The sequence below is a fragment of the Filicampus tigris genome, chromosome 1 (genome assembly GCF_054856515.1).
Source record: "Filicampus tigris isolate MCC_2025a chromosome 1, RoL_Ftig_1.0, whole genome shotgun sequence".
Lineage (NCBI taxonomy): Eukaryota > Metazoa > Chordata > Actinopteri > Syngnathiformes > Syngnathidae > Filicampus > Filicampus tigris.
Genome location: NC_141217.1, coordinates 3,535,936 through 3,561,523, shown reverse-complemented (window position 1 = coordinate 3,561,523; position 25,588 = coordinate 3,535,936). Strand labels below are relative to the sequence as shown.

Sequence of the window (25,588 nt, the reverse complement as noted above, 5' to 3'; positions counted from 1 at the left end):
CGTTACGAGGCTCAGTAACTGTAATATTACAAAAATTTGAAGGGTAAGTCGTTATATTACTTCATTACTGCCTAATACATTACTGTACCGCATTGCTCCCAATACTGGTGATTGGCCTATGTTTCACGGACCAAATTTAAAAAATGGCTTCACAAGCAACTCAATGTTCATTGTAGCCACAGAAATCCTTTATTGTGAATCAATTGAGTGTCATGAGTAGCTTTTGAAAGTAGCAACTGATGTACCAGAAACCTTTTCCAGGTCACGTTTATTTTGGTCTATCTAGATCTTTTTAAATATGCAAGGACGTTAAGTTATTTAACGTGAATAAGTGTAAAAAACGCTTCTCAGCGAGGGCGGACAGTCAAGAGGCGCACGGAGACTCACCCCAAAGTGCGATTAGAAGGCGGTGCCTGCGTGATGACGGAGGTGGGCGACGGCATGGTGGGCTGAAGGGCGTCAAAGCCCAAGTGCAACGGGAGGGAACCTGGACGCACGATGGTTGGTGTCGGGGCCGAGCTCCTGGGTGGCATGTCCTGTGGCAATATCAGCGTAATGTCATTTGCATGCACTCCTTATTTGAAATCACACACCTTGCGTCTCACCTTCACCTTGGCCAAGGGCTCTCGTCTGATCTCTGGTGTCGCACAGATGGAGTCTGGGCTGTCTGGTGGCGAGGAGTCAACCTCGACTGGTGCCTCCTCCTTCACCTTCACATCCGATGCTGTCTGCAGGCTCATGTCCAAAGCCACTGAAGCGGGGGCAGGGAGCTGAGAAGGCAGAGAAGAAGACATGCGTAGCGTATTAAGTACCAAAAATAATCATAAAAGTACATCAGTTTTGTCAGTATGTTGTGAGAAGTTTTACTCGTGTTTGCATGATGGCTTGGATTGGGATTTGATTTTTAGGATGAAGCATAACAGAAGATGGGTGATGCAACATGACAACGGAATGTCTTCAATGGAAGAAAATATGCCTTCTAAAGCGGCCCAGTCAGAGTCCTGACCTCAAACTGATTGAGAATGCTGTGGCATGACCTCAAGAGAGCGATTCACAGCAGACATCTCAACAATATTGCTGAGCTGACACAGTTTGTCAAGAAGAATGGACCAAAATTCTTACCGACCATTGTCTGTTCTGCAGTGGCAAAATGCAAACGTGATCAAAAATCTGAAATGATCTGAGACCACCACCATTTCTTTATCGGGGTTTTGTTCTAAACACAATTGAGTATGGTTAGCACGCCCACCTCACAGTGCAGAGGTCGTGGGTTCGAATTCCTGTGTGGAGTTTGCATGTTCTCCTCGTGCCTGCGTGGGTTTTCTCCGGGTACTCCGGTTTCCTCCCGCATTCCAAATCATGCATGGACACTCTGAATATCCCCTAGGTGTGATTGTGAGTGCGGATGTCTGTTTGTCTCTGTGTGCCCTGCGATTGGCTGGCAACAGATTCGGGGTGTCCCCCACCTACTGCCCATTGACAGCTGGGATAGGCTCCTGCACTCCCGCGACTCCCGGGTATATTCACGCTGTCAAGCGATTGCATTTACTAATTAACTAATTAATTGCAAAATTTTCCATAATTGATCGCGATTAATCATATTTTTCAACTACAATTTTTTTCAAAGCTTGGAGCTGAATTTATGTGGAAAAAAAATAACAAGGACAGTGATCCCTCATTTATTGCGGTTAATGGGGACCAGAACACGGCACAATAGGTGGAAAAACCGCAAAGTAGCGTCGGACTTATTATTATTATTATTAGGCTTATTATTATTATTATTATTATTTTATATAATATTTATTGTACAGTTTTATTTGGGGGGGGATTTTACACTTCTAAATACTTGTTCTACAATAAATGTAACTTTAAAAATGCAAAATGAAGAATAAATACCAAGCTACGGGTTGTGAGAGGGATTGTACTTCAACCACGGCAGCGGGCGATTACGACGAAACGTTTGCTAATAACTACGTTAAAGTTTTAATTTTTATCATAAACTTGACTTACCTTAACTGGATTGCAGTAGTGCGTTTTATCCAAAAGGTACAATCCTGCATTTTTAAACGCTCGTCGTCGTCGTTGTGCAAAGCGAAAGTAAAGGTTCTTCTTCGTTGCTTCCCTAAGAGAGGAAGAAGTCGTTGCCTTCTACTTATTTTAAAAACGAAGAAGAAAAAGCACGGTCCCCGGAGGCAATCATGCCTTAACTTTATCTTTGCACAACAACATCAACAAGGTCCTTTGGATAAAATGCAACGCGGGGTTGTAGTTAAGGTAAGCTGTTTTAAGACAAAACTAACAAACACTTTTACAATTTATTTGCCGATGTCTCATCGTCCTTGCCACAACCTGTAAACTATCCCGTGTGTTGTGCTCAGCGCGCTCCCCTCACAACTTCTGAACACAGCTGTTTCCCATCCTCTTATGCGGCTTGACTCTGACTAAATGATCGTCACGTTTGAATAGCGTTAGGAGTTTCCGAACAGAACGTTGTTTGCTTCGTCGTCATTGTCGCGCTGAGCACATTCCTGCTTGCAGGATGGCGGTGCGCGCTCTGCTCACTACACGTAAACATAGCTGCCGAACGGCACATTTGAATAACGTTATGATTTTGGGAACAGAATATTGTTCAAAAGTGCCGTTGGTTTGTTAGCGTGGACAAGACTAGCGAGAGGCTGCAATGATGCGTAGCGATCAGCTCCACTTGATAAATCCACTTGAGCAATATAGCTGCTGAAATGGGTGTGTTGTTTCATTTTTTATGTTATGAATGCTTCTGAAAAATACGCAATGCACTGAGGGCGCGAAAGTTGAAGCGTGAAGTAGCGAGGGATCGCTGTATATTTTGATTCAAAGACTAATTATTCTAATAGCTTTCTTTGATCCTTGAAAATAATTATTTTTCTGTAAAATACAACTGTTGAACGATTTCAATTCAGAGGCCCACGATTCGATTCGACTCCGATGCATCACTACATTGGCTTACATTTTACAGGCCATGCAAAACACTGGTATCTTTTTAAAAACAAAAAATTCAAGTAAGAGCAATGATTCGTGTTTCACACTTTGACTTCGCTGCGCTCGTATGACGTTTTGCTTCTTCCGCCATCTTGTCACGTATTAGCTTAGCCTAGCACAGATATCTGACGTACAAACGCACTTAATCACTTGTGCATGCTTTTCGTTTTTTTATTTAAAACTTTAAATATTGATTATTAATACCTATGAATCGATTCAGAATTTTTTTAATAGGCAGGACAATGCATAGAAAAAACGATTACCGTTCCCACCAAAATTAAGGCGTTAATTATGGAGATTAAATTTCATATAGATATACAGGAAGTCAATTTAAGAACGAGTTCCGTTCCTACACCGGCGATGTAAAACGAATTTCCGCGTATGTCGGATTTCACCGTTAAAGTCGAAATTTACATTAAAATCATTAATGTAAGCGGGACATTCAGAATGTTTCAGAATTCTGAATTTTGCCCTTAACCTGAATTTTGACTGCATGTAAACGTAGTCACTATGGTGCTGGGGACATAAGAGAAGAGGAAGAGGCACGGGCATCGTAAAGTCGAAACGTAGTAATTCGAGGACTTCCTGTATATATTTTTTTAATAGGAAAAAGTTTATACCCAGACCAGATAAAGATGAAGAAAATGGATGGATGGACGTTTATATTTTTATTTCTCAAATAAATGTTTTGGCCAGAAATCAAGTTCTGATATTTGCTTTCATTCTATAATAGACTTACGTTTTTTTTGTTTGTTTTTATAATCTACAAAGGTGTGAACTTTGAGTGTTTAAACAGAAAGAAATGTGAGATAATGTTAAAGCCTGTCTGAGAAAGATGTATTGTATAGAGTGTGAGCTGAGGTATCTCTTCTCTCGAAGTCTTCTTGAACAGTAAATTGTGATCCCTTCACCCCTGCCCTGTGGAGGTTGGCAGTGATGTCACTGATGACTTTGGTGTTTCTTCACAGCTCTGTTTCTGTCACCAGTAGGTGCTTTCTTTTTCAGGACATTCCGAATTGTGGTACTGGCTATGCCCAATGTTTGTGCAATAGCTATTTTCCCTCTTCTCTCAGCTTCAAATTGGTTTGCTTTTCTGGTCTTCATGTTTGCTAAAAGCAAATGTATTTTTTTCCACAGGTGAAACCCAAAGCCACAAACAAGCACTATCTAATGCTTAAGCAATCAATCTAAAAGGCAACACGCGAGCAACTACAAACACCCATCACTCAATACTTTTGCTCACTTGAAAAGTGGATGGGTTCAAATAAACGGTGCTCTGACCTGAGTTGTTTAACACAGTGATACTCAACCAGTGTGCCATGAGAGATCATCAGGGGTGCCGAAGGAAATTATCCAATTGTTTTGACCAAAAAAACCAAAATAACAATCTAATTTTAAAAACTAGGGATGTTCCGATCAGATCTTATGACACCGATACCAATTTTAAAAACTAGGGATGTTCCGATCAGATTTTATGACACCGATACCAATACCGATCATGCCTGAGTGAGATCGGCCGCTACCGATTCCGATCGCATGGAATATCTGTTGGAATATCTGTATATTTTTCCATTTATTTATGGTGACTGCTATTATGCAATATTATCAGAAAAAAAAAACAGCCATGTTATTGCTGTAATTTTGACAAAAATCTATATATATTTTCAAAAGCATGAAGAACAATACAACAATTACTCAGTCACAAAGATAACTGAAAAACTTAAATTGACCAGCTTTTTGTAACACAGTTTTTAACAGATCAAAAGAATCAGCAGTCTCAAAAGACTTAATTATGCAAAAAGTCAAATAAATAACATGCCACCTAAACATTGCATGGTTCAGAATATAATCAAAGTAGAAAAAATAGTCACATGCAAGCTTCACTCGAATATACTATTCAATGAGTTCCTAAATTGAAACGACTCAGGAACTTTATTGTCTTGCGCCTAGACAAACTATCTTGTGCATTTGTCAACGCGAAAAAAGTCACTGTTAATCTTTTTGTGAATTATAAAATAATATAGCGGGTCTGTTGCCCAAAAATGACCTACAAAGCGTCTCCCTGTGGCATAATGCCACACACACATACTGCGCCGTGTCCGCCTTGACTTTATTCAATGCAGTGAGCCTCGTAAACTCACCATAGTCTCCCAATTGCTTGTTCTTCAAATGTCGGATTAAGTTGGTTGTGTTGAAACTTTTGTCCATGCTCTCCGCGCGAGGTACCTTTTCACGGCATATACAGTATTACAAGACGCAAACTCCACACACACAGCAGACGATGCTATGTTCACACCAACTGCGGTGGTCGGAATATTCGATCAAAGCCTTTTATTGCCGACACAAGATACATAATGACCCTGTACAGACACTTTTTGTGAATTGTTTTGATAAATGGTGTGCCGTGAGATTGTTTTCCGACGTGAAGTATGAGCCTTGACTCAATAAAGGTTGAGAAACATTGGTTTAACACATGACACGTAATTACCATGAAATAAAACCTGGAATTCTGAACTTTTGTGTCATGTTCATTTTTTAATCCGAAACCCAAAAGTCAGTAACCAACAAAAACAAAAAGGAATTGTCCTTGCCGATCCAATGCTTTTGGAGGGGACTGTGCATTTCCTGTAATTCCTGAAAACGCCTTTGATTACCGTCCCATGACAACTATGCATCTCCAGCAGGGATGGTCAAAATTCTGAATTTCAGAATTCAATTTAACTCAATGGATGAATTTTAATTCCAATTTTAAGTGACTCCACCCCACGAGATGTTGAATTTGGAATTACAAGAAGTGGAATTGAATTCAGTGCAATTCAGAGAAAAGCCGTTCTCATCACAAATCAGTGAGGATTAGCCTTTTAAACATACAATTGTCTTCCAAATAGAAGTACAGAGACTACTGTCAAGTATGAATTTTTCCTTCATGTTGGAAAGCTTAGCAATATATCTTTATTTCAAAGCCGTAAAGTGAGACCACGTTTGAACAATTTTAATCTGTTTTTAATCTGATCTGTTTTATCTGAGTACATTTTTAATGTTAATTTTTAATGTTAATTAAAACAATGACTGCACTACACTATTTATGATAATGAAGTATTGTGTATATATATAAAGTCCTTATAATAATATTTGTATGAAATGTGTGTTGTTATAGGCTTACCGTCAGGTCCATAAATATTTAGACATTTCAGCTCTGTACAACACCACAACGGATTTGAGATGAAACAATCTGCTTTGAACGTGTTTTGAACGCAGAGTCTGAGCTTGAATTTGAGGGTATTTAACATCCAAGTGAACAGTGTAGGAATTGCAACACATTTTAGATGTGCCTTCCACTTTTTAAGGGGCCAAAAGTATTTTGCTCTGCTGTTGCCGTCTTCAGTTCCTGCTTGTTCTTTGGCCCTTTTCCTTTCAGTTTTGCCTTCAGCAACTGAAATGCATGTTCACTGGGATTCAGGTCAGGTGATTGACTTGGCTATTGCAGAACTTTCCACTCTTTCGCAATAGGCTTGGGTCATTGCTCGTCTGCATTATGTCGCACCATCGAATGAATTTTGAAGCATTTGGATAATATTGCCCGAAAGGCTTCAGAATGCATTCTGCTGCTTTTGTCAGCAGTCACATCATCAATTAATACAAGACATCCAGTTGGAGTGGCAGGTACACATGGCCACTGAAAATGTGTTGTAATCACAACACATTTGGATGTAAATAGCCTCAAATTCAAGCTCAGAGTCCGCACTTCAAGCACATCTTGATTGTTGTTGTTTTTTTCAAATCCATTGTGGCGTTGTACAGACAGAGCTGGGATGCAGAAAATAAAAAGTCGAAATATTTATGGACCTGATTACGTTAACGCTTCATTGTTAAATACACTTTAACTTTACATCATGAAATTGTTTTTATTTCACAGAATTTTCAATCTACTTCCTGCAATTCGAATTTCAATTGCAATTCTGCTTCCTGGTTGCTACCTCAATTCAAATTCTAATTCAAAAATGTAATTGGAACTTAGGGTTCTTTCTCAATTTCATACAACCTATCTCCAGATACTACTTTTTTTGTTTTTGTCAGAAAAAAACATTAGCGTGGTATTCCAGGTACAAAGAGCTCACAACATTTGTGGACAGTGATACTTTGTGCTAGTCAATTTTTGGGCGGATGTGTTTTGATACGGCTGTATCAACATACACAAACATACTAAAGAAAGTCCATCTTACAGAGTTTTTCGCTCGCTTGTTGTCATCGTTGTCTTGTTCGAAGGAGTTGGCCAGATCATTGAACAGACCGACTTCCTCGCAGTTCTTTAGGAAGCGAGTGGGAGTGGGCGTCTGGTCTGGAAAAGAGACAAATACCCAAGCGATACGGAGTTGCTTCTTATTCATTTGGACAGAGTACTCTAAACATATTTAAAAAAAAATACTAAACATTTCAACATGCTGATGAATAGCATAATTGGTACCTGCGATAATGACAGAGTCCGTCCTCGGTGCAAACTTTAGTGTCATCTCATGCTTGTGTTTGTGTACAGCCAAGTGGTCCTCATTGGTAAATCTCTGGTCAACAGAAGGAGGAGAGAGAAAAGGAAAAAAAAGATGGGATCAGGATACTGTAGGCTCATAGTTATCATATTGTCACTTGGAAATGTGCCCTGTGTCTGTGGTGTAGTGCTACCACAAACCATCTTGCTAGTCGACTAGTCACTGATACTAGTCGTGATTAGTCGACTAATGGTATCATATGTAAATTGCAGCATATCGCTCCAGCAAGAGGCTGCTCTTACATAACCATCATTAAGCTTACATCTTGAATTCTTTCAGGTATGTGCAAATTAAAAATAGACAATTAAGATCATAGTACAGTCAACTTTTATTAAACGTTGCAGTTTGTACCAGCATTCCTGACATGTTTAGATACAATACAAAAAGAAATCTTTGTCAACATATTTCGCTCTTCTCAGGCATCAAGCATTTTTTCTAAAAAGAAAAAGGAAAAGGCACTGTGCTAAAACAAAACTAAAATAAATACTTGTATTGGTTTTTAATTTGTTTTTATTGAGCCTTATTTATGCAAAAATGTTTTACTTTTGATTCCTTCACTATTATAAGATTAAACTGGTCTGAAAAAAAATCAAAATGAGGTATTCACATGAAACGGAAAAAGTACATCCTTAAAGAGTAGGAGGAACATATTTTGTAGCACTTGAACAACTGTAATAAACTGGGTTCTGCGTTGCCGTTGCCCTAACCCCCAAGAGAGGAACGAGAGGGTGTGTGTGCCGTTCGTGTTCCGGTGTCTGTGATACAGTAGCGTTGTTTTGGTTGTTATTAAAGGTGGGTTCACCGTTTTGTCAATCTTTCTGCCTGGCCTTCTCAGCTTCCGTGGATACCCCTCCCTTTACCTGGTCGACTGAGATGCACCAGGTGTGACTCATCTCAATCAGAGCACCTGCTGTATTTAGCAGAGAAAACACTCACTGCAAAGGGCAGACACAGGACCACGCAGACAGTTAAAGTTCTGTTATGTTCTGTTAAAATCTAAATATACTACAGAAAAAAAATGAGTACGGTGGTTAGGGGTGTGCATCTCTCCACAAAAGACGTTTCGATACGGTAGGTGTGAAACGATTCAAGGACGGTTCGATTTGAATGTGGAACGGTTCGGTTCGACTCAGCGAGATTATGATTCGATTCGATATAGTATGGCTCAGTTCGATAGTGTAGGATGCAATTTCTATTTAGTTATTTTACACACATTTCAATTAGTTTGTCAGTACTGTAAATGTGCCAATTCCTTCTAAGATATATCCCTCCAATAAAAGCCGATTCGATACATATCTCGATACATTTCAAAGTGGTAGGATTCGATTCGGTTTGATTTGATGCACTCGCAACTTTTAAATCAAAAGAAGATTTTCCGGTTCAAACCGGTTTTTGTTACACCCTGAATGGTTGTAAAATGTTGTAAAACACGGCTGGTTTACATGGAGACTTTTTCTGAAATCATTCCGAATGAAGCTCTCTGGAAACCTGTTTGCATGTGACGTGATCTATTCCGATCGGCCGTTTACTTGCACCACCCTGTTAATCAGATCAGCCGTGTGACACGCGGAGATCGATGTAAACATCACGTGATCAATCAAGATGGGAGTTCATTCATCCATTTAGCACAATATTTGCGAATGTTTTTTACTTTTAGCACTTTTACTAAAGCAGCATCTTGATAAAAACAAGTTAGGAGTACTTTAATAGAGGTTCTCACGTTACAGACAAGCTTTGGAAGACGCTGCATTTTTAAAGTGCGTGTACAATGACGTCACTATGTATTTACGTCAAGACAGCATGCGCAGACCGGACGCAGCCTGGCCATTCCGACTGAACTGTTAACATGACGCTCGTTCGGATTGGCAAAAGGAATATTCCTTTTACCCCTGTGAATCAGAGTTAAATTTCATTCAAATTCGGCCTTTTTATTCCAATTGGGTAGTTTATATGGAGCATTTTCATTCCGATTGGTCATTCGGATCCTTTCTAATCGGAATGCACGGCTCCATGTAAACTCAGCTAATGCGGCTGAAACAAAAGCGGTGGTGTTTAATCCCAGAGGACTACAGACACATGACCCTGTGATCATTGATGGCAGGGAAATAGAATGGGTTGAATATTTGAGATACCTGGGAGTGTTTGAAATTGGAATGTACGTGTGGACTGACTTTGTTCTAAACTATCTCAGAGGCTTCTTTTCCTAAGTCGACTCAGATTGTTTGGTGTGAGCACAAAAATAATCACTTCTTTTTACAATGCCGCCTTAGAGAGTTTAATCAGATATGGCAGATCTGCTATGTTTGGTCCTTTAACTGTTAAATGCAAAACAAAAATTGAAAGACTTGTATTAACTGCAGTGAAAGTGATCCAATAGAAAGAGTTCCCTTCATTGCAAGAACTTTTTCAAAACTCGGTTCTTGCACAGGCAGGCATAAAGATTCATCAGCGAGTCAGTGACCCTTGCCATTTGTTGCATTGTGAGTATGAGTTGCTCCCTTTGGGGGGGGGACGCTATCGCGTACTCAAATGCAAAAGCAACAGATACAAGCTTTCTTTTATTCCATCTTCGGTGGGATCTTGAACAAATCAGTGTAATGCTCATCAGGTGCACTAGGTCAGTACTTTTCAAACTTTTTTGAGTCAAGGCACATTTATTTCATTGAAAAAATCCCGCGGCACACCACCAGCTGAAATAGTGAAAAAAAAAGCTTATTTGAACAATATAAGTGTTATATTGTTTATATAAGCATTTTTTTAACATTGAAGAATGACGTTATATTATAACGTCTTGAAGAGGAATTAAATAAACACAAAGAAAAAAGTATTTTATAATGTTTCATATTGATACTGTGAAACATGGGCCTGTTTGGATAAACATGCGTCACTAATTCGCTTGTCTTTAAACAAAGACAATTAGCTATCTGCTGCTGCTGCTGCTACCTACTGGTATGGAAGAGTACTACATTGTGGTAAAGACATGATTACGCTGCCAGACGCTAGACCGCACAGTCACACAAATTAGATAATTTCCCACGGCACATCTGACAATATCTCGCGGCACACCACACAGTTTGTAAAACACTGCACTAGGTCACTTGAATATTCTATTCGTGTCTTACTTCTATGATGTATTTTATTTGATATGCTGCAATCAATTAAGTCATCCATTGCCAGAAAAAAATATTTATAAATAAGTTCCTGGGATTGAATAGCTGGACTGTGAAAATACAAATTCGTCAATGGCAGTGACTGAGTTAAGTGCAATTTTTTTTCTCGGCACTTTATCATTGGTGATTTTACGGCATTGGTTCGCGTTGCCATGCCCTTTTATTTTGTTGTGGAATGTGCAATTTTTTTAGGTCGTTGATTTGTGTTTGTGTGATTATGTGTGTTGTGTTGTACTTGGCAGCGGTGGGCAGTGAGCCCAAGCCAAATTTCCCATTTGGGACAATAAGGTTTATCATATCTTTATCTTACATGCTTCGAACCTACTTTGCAGCATGATAGGCTGTTGCACCTTAGAATCCCATCAATCAAACAAAACGCCATGAATTCTTTAATTTTTAATGTCTGAGTGATAAACAACTCAACGCTAGCATTTCTTAACCCAAAAATAGAGACTACGATTGTAGGGAAGTTCTGGTACTTATTCATTGACTCAGGTTGGTAAATGAGCTTGTCTTCACACTAGTGTGTTGGCCAAAGACCACTTGAGGCCAACTCAAAATGATTCCCAATAAATACACAGGGCGTGTTTTTCTTTCCTTGCACCTCTCCAGTTTTCCTCATCCAATTCACTTTTGTCTTCATACAACATTTGGTCCACTATTGTGGGCTATGGGTGTTTGGGTATGGATGTGTTTGTGTGGCTTTCCGAAAGAAACACACACACATCCCACCACCGTGTCAAAAGGAACAGAAAGCGGACGCTGTACAGGTTAGCCCCATGTCGTGCTGCAAGCTGCAGTCATCCACACATCAAGAAGGCTCCGAAATTCACGAGCAGCTGTGTGCTTCTCAATGGTCCGGTAGTTGGTGGGACTTGTGGGACAAGAACAAAGCAGCCAGGGTTGCTATGTCATCCATTGTTGCTTAGGAAATGAAGACAGTGGTTCCTTTTCCCTTATTTATTAAGTAGCCCCGCCTCTTCTCTGATACATGTGATGCATACCACAACATGACCTGTCTGAATATGCCACAAGCCCTGAACGGCATCAGTCAACAATAAAAGAGATAATCTACCTAACAACAGGTCGTTAGAATATATCTTCGCTGTCCTGTGAAAAACACTTATCTCCAAATTGGGGAACATTTTTAATTTTCATGTTAATGCGATGTCTGTAACGCAGAAACACTTTTCACGTAAAAATAAGAAAATTGATTAAAAAAAAAATGGAAAAAAGTGTTTTTCATAGGACAGTGACGATATATTAATTTAGTGCTAAAAAATAATGTTCCTCCTAATAAGTTGTTGTTTTGTTCCATTCCAGGTGCATAACACATGTTGAATGTGTAGATACGAGAGAAGCCAAACAAAACGTTTTGGATTAAGGTTAAATAAAAACAAAATCAAAAATCAATTTAAGTTTAGTTTCTTTACTTTTGTTGAGCACAGTGAATTTCCCTAATTTTACTCATATAATTGAATTCCCTTCTACATGAAAAAAGGTTTGGTGCCCAAGAAAAGTGAAATATGTTTTCATTTAGTATTTATAGGTAGTACAGTATATAGTATTAGTCCAACTCAGCATAGTGTATAGTTTTGGGTTCTATTTTTAAATGCACTAAATATTTACAGCTAAAATAATTAAGGCCATAGTGTCGCCTTGAATTTCAATTACTCCATTTATAAACATCTCAGGAATGTACATATACATACCTTTAAAGAATTCAAGCTCTAAGATACCAACGGTCATGTAAGAGCGCCTGCTTGCTAGTGCGATTATGCCGTGATGAACATATGATAAGTCAACTAATCGCGACAACTGTTGGTCATTAGTCGACTAGCAATATAATCGTTTGTGGCATCCCTGCAAGAGAGCACTAACTGCAATTCCGCTCGCAGTTCTACGTTTTACTGCTGCAAAGTATGGCCAGTGCAGCGGCGGCAGGAAGGGCAATTAGCCACTCTTGTTCATGTGAATAAAATTTTTTATGCCTTCTTAAAATATTTGCCAGTTTTTGATCCCCGTGGTATCGAAATGTTATCACGTATCGAGTTTAAAATGTTTGTATCGTGACAACCCCAGTAGACACTACATTATGTTACCATAACAAACACACGTCGACTTCCAGACACGACTGTCCTGATGTCGGAAATGGAATCAGGCATGAGTCAAGACTTGATTCCTTTTTAGATCCTCGTGCATCACCTCTGTGCCGAAAAGGCAGGTTTGCGTCGCATTAAATGTTTGTGGTGAAATGCGCCCTTATTTTCTGAAAAAAATAACGATGTTGACTATTACATTCACTGTAGACGGAGTTCTTACAAGTTGACTAATCTTGGCATTCGTTCGCACTGTTTTGTGGGCGTCTGTGTAATAAAATTCTCCCCCATTATTGCCACAGAGCACAACTTCAAATATCTGCTGCCGCCAAACAGACAAACGCAGAATCTGATTATACATGCATGTGCTCTGCACTTTGATGCCACATCGGCATTAAATCAGTATTCAAGGACGATTATTGAGGTATATATATATCAATCATCACACTTTCTTGTATTTGTTGTCCGGTCACTCGTGAGTCACATGGTCCTCTGTAGCTATTCTGTCTCGACTTGCGTGTCTAATGATGTTGGACACGCCAGTAAACATACACAAACGCTATATGCACTTGAGGTCTTACAATACTGCTACAATTTATACACGCACATTCTAAGCAGAAAAGACTGTGTCCATGATGGTATCAAAAGTGTTTCAGTGTCATGCCTGTTTAAGATTATTGCCAGTATTTCTTCTGTCAAGCAAAGTTTAGCTCTCTTACTGCTTTTATTTGAGTGGAATGCTTTTTGTTTTGTTTGTTTTGTTTTTTTCTTCAATTGTGCAGGCTGCCCGTTTTTGGTGGACAAAAGACTTGGTCGGCTCTTTGTGTGATGTGATTGTGATGTTTGACATGGAGAAATGAGTGACGTTTTAGACTGCTGCATTACCTTCTCATGCTAACCGATAGCTAGCTAGCTGCCTACCGGATACCCATCCACTTGTGCTCAAAAGTTAGAGGATATTGTTTGTGTGCAATTTTTTTTTAACTTTAGTGCTCATTTTCATTTCATACAAAGGGTCTAGCCTGTGATGTTCCCTGTTTACAAACAGCTCACAATTGACTAGTTTGTGCCCCTTCCAGTGTGCAAGTGAACTGCAGGAGTAAAGATAAGGGAATGATGTCTCTTTTTCCTGTTTTTCATTTGATCATTTTATATTAATGGCCTTAAGTGTTTTTTCTAAGAAAATATTTACTTTTGTTATGACTTCAATACTTACAATAGGCTAACGAGAGAGACTACGTGTGTACCAATTCGGGTTACCTCAGCGTCGTACCAATGGAACGCCATCGTAAACTGAGGACCCCCGTAGAAATTAGTTTAATGATGTTTACCATCCTCAAACATCATCAAGTGTTCTGTTGTTTTTAATAGATTGATATTCATTAATGGCATCCATCCATTAATGGATGGATGATTAATAGTGACAGTTAACTTCTGCTGAAACTTGACAAAGCACAACTGCTCACACCGACCAATCACGGCTCAGATTCAGAGAACAGGTCAGCCGTGAGCAGTTGTGATGTCATTTTCAGTCGACAGAAGACAAAATGGCCGCCCCCAGAGATGGCTGAAAACGAGTGCATTTTGCTGCTTAACTTATATTCCACAAACGCAAAATTAATCAGAGTGCCGTGTTTCAACTAGTGGGACTGCTGGGAACATCCATCCATCCATCCATTATCTGTACCGCTTCTCCTCACAAGGGTCGCGGGGCGTGCTGGAGCCTATCCCAGCTGTCTTTGGGCAGTAGGCGGGGGACACCCTGAACTGGTTGCCAGCCAATCGCAGGGCACACAGAGACAAACATCCGCACTCACAATCACACCTAGGGGCAATTTTAGAGTATCCAATCAACTTACCATGCATGTTTTTGGAATGTGGGAGGAAACCGGAGTGCCCGGAGAAAACCCACGCAGGCACGGGGAGAACATGCAAACTCCACACAGGGAGGCCGGAGCCGGGATCGAACCCACGACCTCTGAACTGTGAGGCGGACGTGCTAACCAGTCGACCACCGTGCCGCCCCTGCTGGGAACATATTCTTGAAAAAAATATGTTTGGGTTGACTTCCGCTTTAAAACATTGCAGGTACATTTAATCAAGGATATATGATGGTGACAGTTTGGATACTGAAATTCCATCCATCCATCCATTAATTATTCCAAACATAAGTGATCACAGTGAGAAACTTTGGAATGATGAGCAAATCATGGTTCGCCCATCGTCACAGAACAGATTATGGTGCAACTTTGAGGTTTGACACTTGGGAAAGTCAGGGCACAGGAAGACGGAAGCATCTAAGACGCCACACTTGTTCTGTAGAGAAGTTGCGTGGTGTGAATCAGCCTGTGGTGTCGGAGGAATAATCTTGGCTATGGCACCAGGCTCGTTGCCGTTGGCTGTGTCCTATTTTAAGGGTGCCGCGTCGCGTTGCAGTTGTGAAAGCTGCCGTGAGACAGTGAAGTGGAAACACAGTCAAGTGTCGGGGGGGGGGGCTTATTTTTAGCCCCGCTGGGCCACATCACCAATAGAACTCCATGTCTCCATTTGTTTGCAGAGTCTTTCAGAGGAAACCATCGCGCACTAATCACCGCGCTGGAGATAGTGGCAGCAAGGATTACCACGGCTCACAGTGAAAATACTGAGCAGTATATAACCGGGGGGAGGGGGGGGGGGATTGGGGGGTCTGTTGTTGTTGTTGTTGATGCTGCTGTTGTTAGCTTGGTGAAAGGAAAACCATGAGAAGAGCCAGGAGTCAAACATCCTCCGTCAATGACAGCAGTGATTCAGACTTTCCTGGTAGCTGTTAGTACTAACTACGCCAGGACACAAAACATACTCACACAGAACACATAGTTGACACACCTGGACATCTCATGAGATGTTAAAAACTGGAGCTGAAAAATGGGAATTGAATGGGATTTTGGGCTGTAAAAGTTAACTTTACAATTGCCTTTAAATTGACAGTTTAAAGCATTGGTACGGACAACAAGTATAATTATAGAGTAATTTAACATTTGTTTCATTCATTTCAAACATTTTTATTCAACTACTTTATTGAACTACTCAAAACGGACCCTTCAGAAAGAATGAATGCGCCTTAAAATGTAAATAAAAATTTGAAGTGTTGATTCTACATACGGCGTTAGCATCATTGCTCCTTGCAAATCAAAATGATCAAAAAAATGACACGATTGATTGCTGCTTTTGTCCGGTGGCTGCTGGCCAGTTATTAGCGGCTAAAGTGCTAATGTTTCCCTGGGCAGGTTATGCAAACTCTGCTCACATTTTCATGCTTTCCACTTCATCACTTGGGTGCAACTTGTCCAAAAGATTCGACAGGTTTGTTGTATTGCCTTGGTTTTGATGAAATAACTTGCACAACGGCTTCCCCCACAAAAGCGATGGGAAGGAACTACTTCTCTGGTCAAAATAGCTTCATCTTCCGAAGATTACGCCACGTTCATAGCTGCGCATTTAGCTGCCCATTCGGTCATTCTTGCACTCACGTTCTGTTTACTTCTTCTTTCATTTATTGGCAGATTCCGTTGACTTCAACTTGCAAACCAAAGTTAGAAGGAAAAGCTGGACTCTGATTGGCTGCAGGCGCTCATTTCAGCCATGTTGGATGGGAGTAAATATGCTCGCAGTTTATAGCTGGTCGCGTGATATCACAATTCTCAATCATATAATCATCCAGCCCTACTTACATATATTGCCCTTCGGAAGGTAATCGACGGGGTTGGAATTGTAGGTGGCTGACGCTCCACAAAAAAAAAAAAAAAAAAAACTATCATCACGGCCTGTTGGAATTCCAACATTGAATATCGTACATATTACAAGTTTTGGTCTAATATTTTCATATTACATTGTATTTTTACCTATCTCCAAATACATTTTGATGAGAATCTGTCACTTTTTTTTCCAAAAGTTGACCGAATGTTTCCAATTTACGAGGCGATCTTTTGACATGAAGTGGATAAAAAATAATACGAGCTTCGTTTGAATATTTTCAGACTATGATTATTGTATTTCTATCCATCTTCACATACATTTTGGCGGCAATTGCGTCATGATTTTGAGATTTTGAGCAGCTTTAATGAAAATTCTGAATCTTGCAGGCTGGCTGCATTGTCATTGTGCTATACGCTTGTTTTCTTGCAATCTCCAAAGAAGAATGTGAAACCTGATGGTTAGGAGTGCATCTAAAACTAAATTATGGGAATTCTTGACAAGTCCAAAATGAACAGTCAAGTCACTTCATGGATTAACTTGTTTCAGGTATTTTTGGGCCTGTTTATTCACCCCTGCCAAAAAACATGCAGGTGACGCTGGTATAACATGACACAAAAACAGCTTTGCTATGCTTTTGTTGTAGTGTTCATAGTTGTTGAAAAAAATATATACAACTACACATATACTGTACATTCTTTAATTTCTCAAATTGTAGTTTTAGTAAGAGTTTTGCAGTGAGGTTGTGCAGTGTGTGTGAGGAAGGCCATTTAGTCGGGCAACGATTTTTCCACCACGGACCCGTTCATGGTCCGACTGTTGTTTCGTGGACTGGCACCAACCATTACATTCCTATGGTGGTGATAATGTACAATTGGGGAATATATGCTCCGCTACAGATTTAAAAAAAAAAAATGTATTTACCGTTCTTTCCGGACTATAAGACACACCTTTATATAAGCCACACGTATCTTTGTTGGAAAATTAAGATATTTACACATTTACAGAACGATTTTGAACTGTAAGTGTACATGTATGTACAGTACCTGAACAGATTCTTTCCTAACAGTGCCTTTTAACACTGCAGTAACTTTGCTGATTAAAATGGAACAGAACCAAGAGAAAATAAACAGGACTCATCTTCATTTCACTGCCCGCACTGCCCGCAGTTTGTCAGTTGCCACCCACCTTTTGTTGCTCTACTTCCGCATACCACGTAATGCATAAATTGTATTGTATTGTAAGTCCGGTTAGAGCGCCCCTAGCAGTGGAAGAAAAATCCACAGAATAGCCGCACCTTTATATAAGCCACAGGGTTCAAAACCTAGGCAAAAGGTAGCGGCTTATAGTCCGGAAAATACGCTATATCTATGCGGCCCAGTATTGAGTGGTCTACAGACCAGTGGTGGCAGACCAATGTAGTAGGGTGCCTGCGCCCCAGTAGGGCTTTTATGCTTAGCAAAGTTGATCAAATCTATGAAAAAAATTCAAAAACAGCAAACAATTATGACAAATCTTCTGATGGCCTTATTTTTGTTCTAATTTAGACAATGCCTTAATGCAGATACTGTATAAATGTATATTATGCACTCATGCTCACTAACAACAAGTGCACACACATAACCCTAAGTTCACCTCAATTTAAAGGGGAAGTCAACCCAAACATATTTTTTTGAAGAATATGTTCTCTGCAAGCCAACTAGTTGAAACAAAGCATTCTGATAAATATTGTGTTTGTGGAATAAGAGAAAAAAAATATGTTTGCGTTGATTTTCCCCTTTAACACACAACCATAAAGCATTGATAAGTGTTGCCTCCCCAATTTCCATGACGGGAGGGTTTGTATAAATCAGTTCAAGCTGATACATGCCAACAAATGACGTTTGCCCACTTGGGACTGAAGCCTTTTTTCAACACAATACAGAAATCTTCGCACTAAATGTGCTGAAAATTAGACTTTACACCGATTATGATCGAGTAGATCAAAATTGTTCGATGTTTTGCATTTTATGCAAACTTGCTGATTGACTGTAATGTCATAAGTTGCGCAATGACGTCATTCATCGGATCCGCGAAAGACGACAGCAAATCCAACCTCGTTCATTCCTGGGTCATTCTGTGCTGCCATAGTGTATTCTGCACGTGAGCCCGCAATTTTAGCCTTGTCTTGTGAGCGGAAAGCCTTTGCAATGGGAGGGATAAGTTGCGCCTCTGCGACTTCGACAATCTAATCACAAAGTAATAGTGTTTGTCTAGGTCCAAAAAACATTTGATTCATTTCCCCAAAAGAACCTAGCTACAGTATGTGAGTAATGTATTTAATTTCAGCAATTCAAAATAGCTCTCGTCACTCAGCGTAAGTTACATGAACATCCGGCCACACCCATTCAGCCAATTACGGGGACTTTTACAACACAGCCATCTCCCGATACGGGAATGTAACAGAATGAAAATGCAAGAGACTTGAATTTCACATGATATTTACAAGATCATTTTGCACTTGACAAAAATAATAGCGTGTTCTAACCAAGTGTTCCACATGGCGGGATTATGATGATGATGAGTTTGCAGCAGTTCAGTTTTAGTCGTTGAACACTCAGTTTTGAAATCAATGAATAATCGTTTTAATCAATCGTGATTTCAATCGCAACCAAAATCATCCTGATTATTTTTTTGATAATAAACCAGCGCTAGTATCATTTTTTTAATGTAAATCCACAGTTATGACAGCGTAATCAAAACACAGTCTTCTGTTCTCTCCTTGCCATCCACGATAAAATTTTTAGTAACAGCAAGATAAGACTATGAAAAATATGGGTTGGTCGGGACCTTATTTGCACGTGGTTTGACTTTTGACGGACAAACATTTCACACATTTGTCAAGAAACAAGCCCCGATCATGACAAAAACATACGAAAAAGAATGATCTCACCAAATCGAATATTTAGATAAACTCTCGAAGCCGCTCAACTCGAGTGCACAGCTGCACACCAAATGCTGGCATCAAGCAAGCGAAATGAATAATGATGTTTACATCACAGGAGCGTGTCAAAAAAGGAAAGACGTCTCGAGGTGTTCACCGTGCCCTGACAGCAAACAACTACAAGAAAAGGCATCCCATGTGGACTTGGGGACCGGCACGTGAGTCATCGGCGGCCGCAGCTGCAACCTGTGTCTGCAGGCGCTCCGGCTCCGGCTGCGGGCAGCAGCGACAGGTTGCAACAATATAGCTCTGTCTACTCACAGGAGCTTCCGGACTGACTCACCGCTGAAGGAGACGCCAGCGTCTTTGTACACACGCAAATGTAGAAAGCACAAGGGAGCAGACTCACCTGTCCGCAGCCAGGAGCGTGGCACACAAAAGGTCGGTCGTCGCCCATTTTTGCAAAGAGCTTGCAATGCAACTGCGGGAGAGGAGAAGAGGAGAACATGACTTGGTGGTTTCGCCAGTGATGCGCGTCGAGTCCGAGCAGGCGACTATTTATATTTAAAAACAACCCCTGACAACTTGAGGAAAACACACACCAAGGCAGCGAGAGCAAGTTTTCCTTGGTGAGATTTCCACCACACGAGGGGGCTTCTGCTCAGCCAATGACGAGTCGGCTAGCGACACTTTTCATCTTCTGTCCCATTTGCTTTGTAGCCCCGCCTTCTCTCTCGCTCACTCTTTTTTTTTTTTTTTCAAAGCCAGCTTATCTGACAACTTGCAGATTTTTATGCATTTTACTTTTTTTTTTAAATAATGACAAAGGGTACATAGTAGTTCATCTGTGAGGACTTGGGCTTTGGAACCAGAGGGTCATGTTTCATGTCCCACTACGACATGTTTCTGTTACTATTTATACTAATATTTACTAGAACATTCTTGTGTTTTTTTTGTTGGTGGGTGTTTCTCATAATCATAAATCTAATTGAAATGCAAATGCCGGTGCATTTAGAGCACCTCTTTGCCAGTGCCTAGTGTAAGGGATAGGGCTGATATTAATGGTTATTCTAATTTCAATTAATCAGTCAATTTTTTGTCGATTAATCGTTGAATCAGAAAAAAAAAATGCCTTCATTTCCATCATTTCATTCAAAAAATGGACACTATTTCAAACTGACTGAATTTTACTGGTTAAATCCGTAAAAAAAAAGTACAATTCTGAGGATTTGGACAATATTAAACCAATAAGGTCTCATGACAATAAATTGATTTTGATATCAATATGATCAACTATTAGTTGTCGATTGATTCATCGTTGCAGCTCTCGTGAGAATTAAACTTCTTGATGAAGTGTCCCACTACTGAATGCTAAAATAAAAAGAGACAAAAAGAACTTACTGTTCCAGTTGTTCTTTAAACAGAAGAATCACAGCAGCAGGTTAATTCTTGTTCAGTTTCTCTGTTTATGCTATGCTATAGAAAATTAAGAGAACTAGCTTGTTCTGATATCAGTGTTATTTACATTTTGAGAACAGTAAAGCGGAGTTGGTTTTAAGATAAAATCCAATCAAACAGCATTCTATTGTGTTTATTTGTTGTTACCTTTAATTAGTAAAGGTTTACTTTGTGTCGAATCATTAGGCCTTATATCAATACACACCGTATCCTTAAACCCCTATTTTATAACCATCCATCCATCATTTTCTATCATGCTAATCCTCATTAGGGTCCCCAGCTGACTGGTCACCGAGCCAATCACAATGCCAATATGGACAACAAGAATTAACGTTCACATCTATTTGGAGTCTGCCATTAACCTAACATGCATGTTTTGAGGTGTGGGAGGAACTCGGTGATAAGAGTGGTCGTTTCCCAACCCAGAGGTTGTGGGTTCGATCCCCGGTCATTGTGACCCTGTTGAATCATCCTTCAGCAAGCTAGTGAGCCCCCAGTTGCTCCTGATGCTGCGTCATCAGGAGGTAGATGAGTTGATGACAGTGTGAACGCGCTTTGAGTATCACAGGTAGAAGAGCGCTGTACAAGTGACAGCCGGTTTACCAAACTCCAACGAGTCAAACCGAGAGCTCCTGACAGATGTGCTAAGCGCCGTATGAACGTGTCTCACGATGCATTCAGCACAGTAGCCAAATCTGATTTGTTATTATCATCATTATTATCAAACAACCCCTGCAATGTAGTAACAAGATAACAATTAGCCAAGCTTCACAAAATCACCTATTAGCCGACTTCAACTTTGGCTTTATTAGCCATAACCCCGTCTAATAGAAATGTAGTGCTTTGCTGCCATCTACTGGCGTACCTAGGCAATTCAAAAACGCCTTTGTGGGGGAGTTTCAATAACTTGCGTCTTTTCACTATTGGCATGAGGACTTGGATATATTGCATTTGCCATACTGACATGAGAGCTTGCGGCCGCAAGCCAGCGTTATGAGGCCAACCAATACCCATTGCCCCAGGTTAGACTTTTTTTTTTTTTTTTTTACTAGGAGCCGAGTGGCTACTAAACCTTACATTTTAGAGGCGCAAGCAGAAAATTTAGGGGCTCACCCTGTAAACCGACCTGCCAAGTAAATCGTTCATGTCCACTATGTTACTGATAAATGGGTTCAATTGTGCCACAGACGTTCAGTCAGCAACAAAAGATACTCAAGAATAATAGTCATTTAAAAAAAAAAAGGAAAAAAAATGCCAATTTTGATGAAAAATGTACTTTTATAATCCATCCATCCATTATCCAATCTGATTATCCTTATCCAATACCGCTTATCCTCACAAGGGTCGCGGGGCGTGCTGGAGCCTATCCCAGCAGTCTTTGGGCTGTAGGCGGGGGACACGCCGAATTGGTCGCCAGCCAATCACGGGGCATACAGAGACAAACAAACATCCGCACTCACAATCACACCTGGGGGCAATTTAGAGTATCCAATTAACCTACCATGCATGTTTTTGGAACGTGGGAGGAAACCGGAGCGCGCTGGGAGAACATGCAAACTCCACATAGGGAGGTCGGGGCCGGATTCGAAGTGTCTTCAAAAATGCCACCATTTAGAGCCAGTCTGGAACCCCGGCGCCAATGACAGATTTGTGCTCGCGGTGGAGGACGCATTAATGTTTGAACGGCGACGCCTGGCTGCCATGATGCTTCGTTGTCCCAGCGAGGGACAGCCCAGCAGCTACCAACATGCATGGAGGCGATAGGCCACTGCTGAAAACCTTGGTGACAAGCCTTCTTTTCATTGCTCACATGAGGCCGGCGAGGTGTACATTTCTGAAAGTCTTCCCAGTGCTGAGGTCAGTCGATTTCCCTTCTTGCTGTCTGCGAGTGCAGCCGCGCCGGAGCCAACAGCCCGAGTCAAAGCCTCGCATGACACCAGGTGTGAAAGGGGTCGCGGTGTTGTGCGTCAGTCTCTCTCCGACATTTTCCTTGCTTAACACTCAGTCTTGTTTCACCGACACATCGGTGCCACTGCCCTTACAAAGTACTCCCGATCGGCTGAGCCTATTTGGGCAGAGAGTGGTGTGCGCACGGGGCTGTGCCGAGTTCGTTAGAGCGAGGGTGTGGACCAAGAATGGCAAGCAACACATTTGTGTGGGGGAGCAGCAACTCATTTAAATCTTACTCTGAGGACAGGCAAGACGTGAACTTGGCCGGCACCGACGGGAACTGTCAAAGTTGATTTTTCGGGGAAGTCCACCATAAACGCCTATAAGGACATGAGTGGAAAAGAACATTTTGTTTTAATAGCTGCGGCACCTGATATTTTAATCACGCGCTAAAGCAGGGATTCTCAACACCCCGTTTTGGGTGGGTCGCGGACAGCTAGTAAAAAATGACATGGATTCTTATTTTGATTATTCCAGCACATTACACGGGCCAATCAAGCTCCTCCATGGAGCATATTAGGTACGTGACAGGAAATGTTGTGGCCTTGTGCTTTACCTACTAATTTACTCCGTGAACACATAAGGTGCAGCTCGGCCTCGGACTGCAGGACATTATGGCGAGCGATATGCTTTTTAGGGTTATAGGGAACAATCAAACTCATTTTAGATTGAGTTTTGCTACCAGGGGCTATTTTAGAAATATATATATATGCTCGTATTGTTCTTATCTTCTACATAAATGGGTCGAAATTTTGAAACAATAAGAAAATGCTGATCCCCGGGTGCCAACCGTTGGAAACCGCTGTGCTGGAGGATCACCACTTGCACAGAGAAGAAATGGCAGGAAAACTTTTGAACACGGCTGACCTAAATGATCACAGTAAACGGCAATTATCATGACATTGCGAAAAGTAAAACATGCAGAAAAACATGACACACTAAAAGTGGGCAGCACAGTGGACTAGAGGTTAACATGTCTCCCTCAGTTCTGAGCGTTGGGATTGTAATCTTGCCTCTGTCCTTCCTGTGTTACATGTCGTCCCCATTCTTTTATGCGTTTTCTCCGGGTACTGCAAGTTGGATTGTGTGTCCAGAAGGTACCACACCTCTTGCCCAAAATCAACTAAAATAGATCCTGTGACTCTTATGAGGACATGTGCTATAGAGGGGGGGAGGGAGGGAGGAAGGGATGGAACATAGCAGTGAGAACCGAACACTGTGCACGTCTTGCATCAAAGAGGAGCTGACTCCACAGCTGAGACACTTAATACGATATTAACAATAATTACAATTCCAAACAGTCATACTAAACGTACTGAACGTATATTAGGTTCGAATCCGGCCCTGGCCTTCCTGTGTGGAGTTTGCATGTTCTCCCCGTGCATGCGCGGGTTTTCTCCAGGTACTCCGGTTTCCTCCCACGTTCCAAAAACATGCATGGTAGGTTAATTGGACACTCTAAATTGCCCCTAGGTGTGATTGTGAGTGTGTCTGTGTTTGTTTCTGTGTGCCCTACGATTGGCTGGCAACCAGTTCGGGATGTCCCCCGCTGCTGGGATAGGCTCCAGCACGCCCGCGACCCTTGTGAAGACAAGCGGTATCGATAATGGCTGGATGGATAAATTATATTAAAACTTATTATCATTATAAATTCTATATAATATTAGATATTATATGAATTGCATTATCGCGATCTCGATATTTTTTCGACATACTGCGCAGCCCTACTAAACGTTTTATCTGTAAATTTCAACTCGGACATATATTCTAATATAATTTAGAAAGGCAATGTCATTTATGTCATTTAATTATAACAAGCAAGAACAACAAACACTAACGTGAATTCTAGGGTTGGGAACAATAAACCGCTACAACTAAATATATGTTCGTGAAGGAGAGAGATCTGGGTCGGTAGCAGACTCTTCAACCTAACCCGATACAAAATCCGCCAGGATTCCTTGGACACAATGACTATATAGCGCTGTGGCCCAACTATTGTGAGGCTACCAATCGGTTGCATGTGGCTTTACGATTTTGTTCGTCTTTTATAACAAAAGCGAGAGCTCTCGTGCTGTGCTATGTGCCAAACAATGATGCTTCCAACCAAATACACCAGTGTCCAGCAGGAGCGACACGACTAATTTAAGTGACTGGACAAACCAAATTGAATTGTTACACTTTAAAATCACTGCATCCTTGAATCACATCGCACCCCATGTATCGAGAATCATATCAAATCGTCCTTTGTGGAGAGATGCACACCCCTATTAGCTAAGAACAACAAGATGCACACCCCTATTAGCTAAGAACAACAAGAAAATGTTGTTACATCATCAAACGCACTCACTCTTTTGTAGTCTAAAAATAGACTGTTGAGGAACATGCACAGTAGCGATTCAATGTTTGGCCGTGGTGTCTCAGAACTTCTTTTAACAAAGAACATTGTGCAATAAAACGAAAACAAAAATTCATGTAATGGAATGACAAGTAATATTTTAGGTGTGTGAAATGTTTTGATGCCATATGCTGGTTTGATATTTCAATGTATGCCTGCACTTGTCAAAGATGTTCTGACAACCTTAACTTTATTCTGGTTGCTGTGTTTACAAAATACTTTGCACTATGTATACATTGTGGTCTTTTTTTATATGTGTTTGCATATCGATTTGCACGCTTGATTTGCAATTGTTGACA

The 25,588-nt window shown here is 40.7% G+C and overlaps 1 protein-coding gene and 1 long non-coding RNA gene across 7 annotated transcripts in view; one reads left to right on the top strand and one right to left on the bottom strand.

Annotated features, from left to right (window-relative positions):
- The window catches only part of atf7a (activating transcription factor 7a), a 39,908-nt gene that overhangs the window by 9,544 nt on the left and 4,776 nt on the right, over nt 1-25,588 (bottom strand). For 2 of the 6 annotated variants that reach the window (XM_086048012.1, XM_086048003.1), the window contains exons 2-6: nt 19,896-19,967; nt 7,484-7,577; nt 7,242-7,357; nt 606-770; nt 388-536 (exon numbers count right to left, since the gene is read on the bottom strand). In XM_086048012.1, the coding sequence (XP_085904138.1) occupies nt 388-536; nt 606-770; nt 7,242-7,357; nt 7,484-7,577; nt 19,896-19,943 (572 nt within the window). In that variant the 5' untranslated portion in view covers nt 19,944-19,967. Of the gene's footprint in view, nt 1-387; nt 537-605; nt 771-2,010; nt 2,608-7,241; nt 7,358-7,483; nt 7,578-19,895; nt 20,010-25,588 lie in introns of those variants that run through there. The other 4 variants (XM_086048030.1, XM_086047988.1, XM_086047995.1 and 1 more) reach the window with 4 other exon arrangements.
- On the top strand, nt 8,512-20,808 carry LOC147152531 (uncharacterized). The gene is made up of 3 exons (XR_015089074.1): nt 8,512-8,633; nt 19,605-19,704; nt 19,810-20,808. It is a non-coding gene; the product is annotated as an uncharacterized LOC147152531 (long non-coding RNA).